Source organism: Pelodiscus sinensis, chromosome 1, assembly GCF_049634645.1.
Source record: "Pelodiscus sinensis isolate JC-2024 chromosome 1, ASM4963464v1, whole genome shotgun sequence".
Classification (NCBI taxonomy): Eukaryota; Metazoa; Chordata; order Testudines; family Trionychidae; genus Pelodiscus; species Pelodiscus sinensis.
In genome coordinates, this window is record NC_134711.1 from 2,920,227 (window position 1) to 2,929,001 (window position 8,775).

An 8,775-nucleotide genomic window follows, 5' to 3' on the forward strand; every position below is an offset into this window, starting at 1 on the left:
TGTTTAGGCAGCAGAGATGGTGAGTGTGAGGAGGGTGAGGGGGCTAGTGATGTGTGGAGATGGGGGGGGCTCTGCTGAGGGGGGAGCCAGGGGGAGTTTTCTGGTCCCCAACAGCTGGTCTGGAGCCAGGCCTGTTTTGAAACCTGCTTCTTGTGCTGGGTTTGCCCTGCCCCAGTGCCAGGGGCTGTGGGCTCCTCTTGGGGCAGCCCCTGGCTCTGCCTGCTGCCCCCCAGGTGACCTGGTATGCCTGGGGGGATACCCCAGTGCAGTGGGGCTAAACAGCCTTCTGGCTGCTAGTTCCCTGCAACTACTGGTGTAGTTTATTTGGGGGGGGGGGAAGTGTAACTTTATTTGGGGGGGGGGAAGTGTCTGTGCTGTGCTGCTCTAGCTGCTGGCAATCCCCCCCCCCCCCAGTGCCTTTGCCAGAGGTGGGTGCTTGAGGTAAATGTGGTAATCCCTCCCTCCTCCACCCTTGTGTACCCCACTCTCCCCAGAGCCTGCACCCCAATCCCCTGCCCCAGCCTGGAGCCTGCATCCTCATTGCCTCCCAGATCTCTTCTCCTCTTCCCCCCACACCCCTGCATCCAAACTCTCTCCCAGAGCCTTAGGCAGGGGGGGGGTAGTGGGGGCCCTGGGCCTCCCCCAAAAGTCTGCCAGCCTGGCAGTGGGGGAGGGGTGGTTTTTCCAGCGAGCTCTGTTCAAGCTCTCTTGAAAACCTGGCCACGTCCCCCAATGCCTGTGGGGATCTGAGCTTGCTGGGGAGACTGGCCTGGGGGTGGGACCGCTGCCAGGAGGGGGGATGGATTCCCCAAAGGGTGGGGTCGGTGTCTGGGGGGGTTATCGCCTTACCCTCCCACAGTAGCTAGAGCCTGTGAACCAGCTGGGCTGTTAGCTGTGTGGGGGAGAGGGGGTTAGCCCTGTCCTGCCTTACCGCCTCTCTGTGGGGAGGGCCCTGGGGGTGCATATGGCCTGGGCTGGGGCTGTGAGTGAAAGCCGGGTGCAAATGCCCCCCCAGCTCCATTCTGAGGCAGGTGCATGTTCCCCGGGGGCAGGACGGTGACTCTGGAGTGAGCTCGGCTGGATTCCCCGCTGCAGAGCTAGCATTCCATGCTGATGTTGGCAGCTGTAAGGCCTAGTGGCTAGAGCACTGGCCTGGCGCTCGGGCTGTCGGGATTCTCACCTGGGCTCTGCTCCAGGCCTGCCGGGGAACGCTGAGCCAGTCCCCTCCCTCCTTACGATGGGGAGAGATGGCTTCTTGGGCTGCCCTTGGGGGGGGAGGCTTGTGGCCTGTCGAGGGTCCGAGCAGGGGTCCCGCTGGCCCCTTCTGCCCTTGGAATCCAGCTGGACTCGGCGCCCGTGTTCAGTCTCTTTCCGTAAAACGAAGCCGTTCGGGAGCACCAGGGAGCCTGGCGCGTCCTAGCCCGGCCCCTGCACTGATCCGCGCCCGTCCTGCGAGGTGCCTTCTGGCTGGGGGCTGTGGGGCTGCTTAAAACGGCTCCATGTGCTGGTCTATCCAGAGTGACGGCCCCGATTATTGGTGCTGCTTCTCCTGCCGGCCCAGTCCTAGCCCTGCCTCAGTTTCCCTAAACGGTGCCTGTGCCTGTAGTGTCAAGTGTCTCCTTCCCGCTGGTCCCTCCACTGGGAAAAGCCTAAATGCTGCTTTGATTAGAAGTCGGGCAGTAGCACGGCCAGGAAGGGTTGGGCTGGGGATGGGCGGAGCTTGGCTCTGGGGGAGGGGCCTTTAGGCTTGATATAAGGCGTGGATCTCTCCTTCCTTCCCCTCTCCCCATAAGCTCTGCTCGCGCCTCCTGCTTGGCATGACTTGCCGCTGAGCGGGCCGTGCTTACGGCAGCACGGAGAGGCTACCGCAGGGCGGATGTTAGCAGAGCTGCCAGCCGGGGTAGATGCCCTGGGTGGCTGGTGAAGGGGGCCGCTTGCATGGCCGGAGCTGTGACCCCTACGGCCAGGCCCCCAGCAACAGGCCTCCGGATACGGCAGGGAGTCTCCAGAGAGGCCCGGCCGTGGTGATGCTCGCGATGCCGGGCGAGTTCATGTCTCTCCTGGAGCTGCTGGCCCTGCAGGGCTCCCCCCCACCCCGTTGCCCCAGCCAGGCGGGAGAGGCTCTGTAGCCAGCGGGCAGGCTGTGGTGCTGCTTTGGGGTTGTACCGGTGCAGGCCGTCTCTGATGCTGTCTGGGATTGTGTGCTGCTGTCGTAGGGTGTGTATTGAAGGGGGGGCCCTGTGGGTCGGGAGTGGCCTACAGCGTCCCTTGATCCAGCTGGCGGGGGGCTGAGCCTTGTGGGCTGCATTGAGGCAAACCAGGATCAGCATCGGCCTGTGGGCTGTGCCTGGCAGGGGGAGGACGCGATGCTGCGTGTTGCTGTTCTCCCTCCCCCCCCCCACACACATATGCACACACCCCTCTTCTAGTCTCCCCTCCCCTCCCAAGGGCTGGGGGAACGGCAGCACACGGAAGCTCCGCCCCAAGCTGCATGCAGACTCCGCCCCGTCACTCCCATTGGCCAGGAATTCCTGGCCAATGGGAAGTGGGGAGCAGTGCCTGGCCATGTGGAGCACTAAGTTGCACCCCTCCCAAGCTGCACCAGATAACAGCTCCCTCTGGTCCAGTACCCCACCCTCAGCCTGCACCTGCACCCCACCTCCTGCCCAGATGTTCCCCTCTCAGCCTGCCCTGGCACTGCCCAGATGCTGCACCCCGATCCCCAGCCTGCCCCTCAGTAGACCCCCTAACACACTGAACCCTTCATTGTTGGCCCCACCCCAGAGCCTGGGGGTGTCCCACAACCTACTAGCCCTGGACCCCCAGAAGAGTTAATCCGGCTGTGGGGAGCCCTGAGCCTTGGCACCTCTCCCCCATGGGGCTGGAGTGACAGGTGCCCTGGGTTGCATGACTGAAGTTAGGGTTGCTCAAGTCGCTGTGCACAGACCGCGGCGGCTGGTGGGCGGTAAGGTCAGTGGAGGTGGGGGGCTGCTCTCCTGTCCACGCCGGTGCCTCTTCTCGTCCCAACGTGTCGGCAGGAGAGCGCTTGACTAATCTGTCTGCACCTGCCACCTCTCCTGTGGTGGACTCGACCTTGCCCTGCACAGCACCAGGGGGGACGGAGGGGGTCCCCTCCATCAGCCCTTCTGCAGCCCAGCGGACAGGGCTCCATGCAAGCGGGTAGCTGGCAGGAGCCGCACGGCAGCCCCGCTGGGGCCCTGATCCCGTGGGCCTGGCGGATCGCGGCTGTTTGCGGGGCCAGGTGTCCCAGCTGGGAAACCGGCCCTGGAGTCTGTAGGGGGAGCGTATGGTAACACCCCCGTCTCGCTGTGTCCCTCCCCCGCAGCGGGAGTGCATTTCCGTCCACATCGGCCAGGCGGGCGTGCAGATGGGCAACGCCTGCTGGGAGCTGTACTGCCTGGAGCACGGCATCCAGCCCGACGGCATCGTCTGCGTGGAGCCCTCCTCCGGCCAGGCCGACTCCTCCTTCGGGACCTTCTTCAGCGAGACGGGGGCGGGGAAGCACGTGCCCAGAGCCCTGTTCGTGGACCTGGAGCCCACCGTCATCGGTAAGACACTGGTAAACCTGCTGCCGGGGAGCGCCAGCCGCTGGGGCCAGGTCGGGTGTCCGGGGGCTCCCCTCCAACCCCCCTAGGACATCCCATCCCACCCCACCCAGGGCACCTCTGCAGGGCCCCTTGCACACTGAGTCTGCAGGGGAAAGGCACCGGTCAGGGCAGGCCCAGAGTTCAGAGGTGCGGCCGCAGAGTTCACCTCCCCTCCTCGCTGTGGGGTCTCTCTCACTGCGCCTCTCTGCCACCTCCCGCCTGGCTGTCAGTCCCCGTCGGCTGCCACCCACCTCTTCCGTGACGTCTGCCCAGCGTCTCCAAGGCCCGTGGCTCCCAGCAGTTTCACTCCTCTCAAGCAGGGGAGAAACCCCCAACTAACATGAAAGCTCTTGAGGATGAGTCTGGAGCTCGGCTCTTTGGCCTGCCTGGGTGGGAGGGCCAGAGCAGTCGGGGCAAGAAGGGCCACCCAGCCTCCAGTCCCCCCTAGGTCTCTAAGTCGAACCCCTACTTAGCCAAGTTCTTTCTGCTGATGGGGAGCCCCCTTTGGAGCCAAGTAGCGCAGTCCTGCTCATCTGGATTCCCCCACCCGGGCAAGCCTTGGTGGCCCTATTTGAGCCCTCCCTGAATTTAATACCTGGACCTCATGTTGGGTCTCGCATTGATTGAGCAAATCCCCCCCCCCAGCTGAACAGCTAGCAACATGCAGCTGGAGCAAAGCCTATTTGCATAGACACGCCCCCAGTCCCTCCCCCCACCCTGCCAGCTGTGAGGGAAGCACCCCTTCAGACCTGACATCTGCACAGGCCGTGTTGATCACTGGCCCGCTGGGACGAGAGAAGGCGCCTTCCCTCCCATTTCTCAATGGCCTCCGGTACGGCGCTCCTACCGCAGGTAACCAGGCGCTGGCCAGCCTGTCCCAGCCCAGATCCACTGAGTTATCGGTGCTCGTAATGGCCGACGACTTGCAGGGGAGTGAGGAGCCCGACCTGGCATCAGGGCCATGGTGCCGGGCGGACGGTGGGTATCACGGACTCCTGGTGCAAGCTTGGACTTCATCCCGGCTCTGCTCCCTCACAGACGAGATCCGGACTGGGGCCTACCGCTCGCTCTTCCACCCGGAGCAGCTGATCAGCGGCAAGGAGGACGCGGCTAACAACTACGCCCGGGGCCACTACACCATCGGGAAGGAGATCATCGACGCCGTGGTGGACCGGACTCGCAAAATGGTGAGTGGGGGACCCGCCTCTTCCCCCTTCCCCGGAGCAGGAACCTCTTGGCCTGAGGCAGTGAAGCCTCAACTGGCTCTGCCCACAGCTGGGAAACAGAGCGCCCTGGGTGAGCCTGGCATGGGTGCGGTACAGACAGGAGCCCTGTAGCGCGCTCGGGCCCCCGTCATGGCCGGCCTAGACAGCTGAGCTCCGAGTCAAAATTGGTATCTGGCTCCCAGTGTGCTGGGCTTTTGTAGCTGGAACTTGCTGAAAGCATGGGATCTCTTCTTGGGTTGCTCTATCACCGATATTTGCCTGCCCAGCTGTTGTACAGATGTGGGGCTACATGCCTGTACTGCTGTGAAAGCTGACCTGCCCAGCCATCCGTCTTGGGTTGGGATGAAATCCTCATGCTGACTCATGAACCAGCATCTTGCTCGTTTGGTACCAAGGCTGGGTTCTACACAGTGCGCTTTGTTTTTTCTTAAATAAAAGAATGGTGCTGGTACTCCAGGGGAGGAGGGGGAGAAGCTGCGGAAAGGCCGGCATCCCCCTTTTAAGAGACACAACCCCTATAAGACATGTGGCCCAGCCAGCTGTTCGACATTTGTGTCGAGGTGCCAGTATGCTCAATTCTTTCCAAGTAAGCTCCTGCTGAAGGTGCCAGTAGGGTGTACCAGGCAGTACATCTCAAAAGCACAGGTTCTATATATGCTGGTTGACTTAATCGGTCTTCCAAGGTGAACAGGTGGCTGCTACCTGTTTTGGGGGGGTGATCTATTGAGGTACATCAGTGGATCTTTGGATCTCCAATAGGTTGTCAGTACAGACTATGTCCATACATAATTACAATGTATCCCTATAACCCAACATCACTTGGATCCCGTCATGGTCACACATGGAGCTGATGTCTGGAGGGTGATGTAATGGGGGGGGGAGGAGGGGAGAAGACGGGGGGCCAGTAGGTGCAGCATGACCAAGGCTAGTTCGGTGTCCTTCATTTGTGCAGGCTGACCAGTGCAGCGGCCTTCAGGGGTTCCTGGTCTTCCACAGCTTCGGCGGCGGCACGGGCTCGGGATTCACGTCGCTCTTGATGGAGCGTCTCTCGGTGGAGTTCGGGAAGAAATCCAAGCTGGAGTTCTCAGTGTACCCTGCCCCGCGGGTCTCCACGGCGGTGGTGGAGCCCTACAACTCCATCCTGACCACCCACACCACGCTGGAGCACTCGGACTGCTCCTTCATGGTGGACAACGAGGCCATTTACGACATCTGCAACCGGAACCTCGACATCGAGCGCCCCTCCTACCTCAACCTGAACCGGCTGATCGCCCAGATCGTCTCGTCCATCACGGCCTCCCTGAGGTTCGACGGCGCCTTGAATGTGGACCTCACGGAGTTCCAGACCAACCTGGTGCCCTACCCCCGCATCCACTTCCCCCTTACTACCTACGCGCCCATCGTCTCGGCGGAGAGGGCCTACCACGAACAGCTCTCGGTGCCGGAGATCACCAACGCCTGCTTTGAGTTCTCCAACCAGATGGTGAAGTGCGACCCGCGCCGGGGCAAGTACATGGCCTGCTGCCTGCTCTACCGGGGGGACGTGGTGCCCAAGGACGTCAACACCGCCATCGCCTCCATCAAAGCCCGGCGCTCCATCCAGTTCGTGGACTGGTGCCCCACCGGCTTCAAGGTGGGCATCAACTACCAGCCGCCCACGGTGGTGCCGGGCGGGGACCTGGCCAAGGTGCAGCGGGCCGTCTGCATGCTGAGCAACACCACGGCCATCGCGGAGGCCTGGGCCCGGCTGGACCACAAGTTCGACCTGATGTACGCCAAGCGGGCCTTCGTGCACTGGTACGTGGGGGAGGGCATGGAGGAGGGGGAGTTCTCTGAGGCCCGGGAGGACATGGCTGCGCTGGAGAAGGACTATGAGGAGGTGGGGAGAGATTCCACAGAGGAGGAGGAGGAAACAGCAGAGGAGGGAGAAGATTATTTCAACACTTGCTCTAGGCCTTAGCCTGGCGTTGCTCCGACTTTCAGGGGTGACGGTAGCTGGGGTCACACGTCACTGAGCTACGTGACCATCTTGCTGCTAGAGGCACTGCCGGCCGGACTCGCCTCGTTCCTGCTGGAACGTCTGAACGTGGCTCATCTGCGTGGTCATCTCTGCTGGCCAGATCTGAATAAATTCTTACCTGCAACCGTCTCTCGTTCCGCTCTTTCTGGTGAAACCGGGGTGGGAATTCCACGGGAGCCAGCCGCCTCGCCGGCTTTTCCGTACCTGTTTGTACACGCAACAAGGGGGCCGGTGGCACCTTGAAGACCAACGTGCTTATTTGGGCAGAAGCTTTTGTGGGCTGGAGCCTGCTTCATGAGATGCTTCAAACCACGAAAGCTCGTGACCTAACGTAGCCTGTAAGGTTGTGACCACGTGATGGGGAACCCCCCGACCCTGCACCCCCATCCACAGCAAGCTGACTCAGCCAGCTGGTAGAGTAGAAGGGTTGTTGGCTCCCAGACACAGGGTCGATTAGGAGTGATGTGAACAGAGGAGCCAGGGCAGAGCCTTAGTCCTCTGTGGGGAAGGGGCTTCACCCCCTTCCTTAACATCCTCACTCCTCCTAGCCCAGCCGAGACTGCCTCATCTCCCCCTGCCCCCCCAGCCACTGCTCACTTGCCCCAAGCAGCCCCCGTCCTCCACTGCCCTCCCTCCTGAGGCCCAGGTGACACTTTGGAGCTGGAGGTGAGATGACTCCCGTACTTCCCCAGTGAGTCCCACCCAGCCTCCCCTCATGCAATTAGAGCTGCAGAGCCTGGGGAAACTGAAACAAAATACAGGACTAACAAGATGGTTTATTAGATGATGAGCTTTCGTGGGCCAGACCCACTTCCTCAGATCAAATAGTGGAAGAGAAGTGTCACAACCATATATACCAAAGGATACAATTAAAAAAATGAACACACATGAAAAGGACAAATCACATTTCAGAACAGGAGGGGGATGCTGGGGGAAGGGGAGGTAAATGTCTGTGAGCTGATGGTATTAGGTGTTAATTGGAGAAGCTCTCTTTGTAATGGGTAAGGTAGCTAGGGTCTTTGCTGAGACCCACGCGTAGAGTGTCGAATTTTCGCATGAATGACAGTGCACTTGAAAGGGAATCCTCTGAAGATTTAAAAGGCTTCTGAAGCAGGACGCAGGTAATTAATTTGTTGAGACGGTGTCCTTCCTGGTTGAAATGGCAAACTGTTTTTTCTTTGTGATCCTGTCTAATATCTGTTTTGTGGGCATTGATCCTTTGCCAAAGTATCAAATAGTGGAAGAAAATTTGATTTGTCCTTTTCATATGTTCCTTTTTTTAATTGTATCCTTTGGTATATATGGTCATGCCAATTTTCTTCCACAATTTGATCTGAGGAAGTGGGTCTGGCCCACAAAAGCTCATCACCTAATAAACTGTCTTGTTAGTCTTTAAAGTGCTATATAATCCTGTATTTTGTTTCAGCTACACCAGACTAACACGGCTACATTTCTATCACTATTCTGGGCAAACTGAGGCACCCACCCCCACACAACATCACTACAGAACATCTTAGGCCGGTAAGATCAAATCTTATGTTCTTAACCCCCCTAGGATCACGTATAACCCCCTAAGACAAACGGTAAATGCAACACCAGAGCAAACTTAGGATTACGAAAGTAGACCTCACCCCCGCTATGTCACAAAGGTATCACTGGATGCTGTGTCTTTGTAGAAGCAGAACCTCATGGCTACCCCTCTGAAACACGTTAGTTCAAGGGAACTGCGACCTGACTTGACATGCTGAGTTTCTGCTGCTATTCCAGAAGGCACAGGCAGCAGTAAATTCAGGAGCATCAAATACAGATGTCTGGGTGAATTCTTCCTCTACTCGGATTCAGAAAGCTTGACTCGGTGAGTTCACAAAGCAGCGTACGGAGAGGTCAGTCCAGTAATGCACATCTTCCCGGGGGACAAGGC

At 59.6% G+C, this 8,775-nt stretch overlaps 1 protein-coding gene across 1 annotated transcript; it reads left to right on the forward strand.

The window, feature by feature from the left end:
• On the forward strand, window positions 1-6,978 carry LOC102446572 (tubulin alpha chain-like). The gene is made up of 4 exons (XM_075925021.1): window positions 1-19; window positions 3,347-3,569; window positions 4,647-4,795; window positions 5,787-6,978. Exons 1-4 carry the CDS (start codon window positions 17-19, stop codon window positions 6,792-6,794), a joined length of 1,383 nt encoding a protein of 460 aa, XP_075781136.1. The 5' UTR covers window positions 1-16; the 3' UTR covers window positions 6,795-6,978.
• Window positions 6,979-8,775: the final 1,797 nt, after the last annotated feature.

Excerpts from the sequence above, each read along its gene's own strand:
- LOC102446572 (XM_075925021.1), top strand. Across the intron at positions 3,570-4,646 it reads CCTGGAGCCCACCGTCATCG|ACGAGATCCGGACTGGGGCC; the intron begins GTAAGACACTGG and ends GCTCCCTCACAG. Across the intron at positions 4,796-5,786 it reads TGGACCGGACTCGCAAAATG|GCTGACCAGTGCAGCGGCCT; the intron begins GTGAGTGGGGGA and ends TCATTTGTGCAG.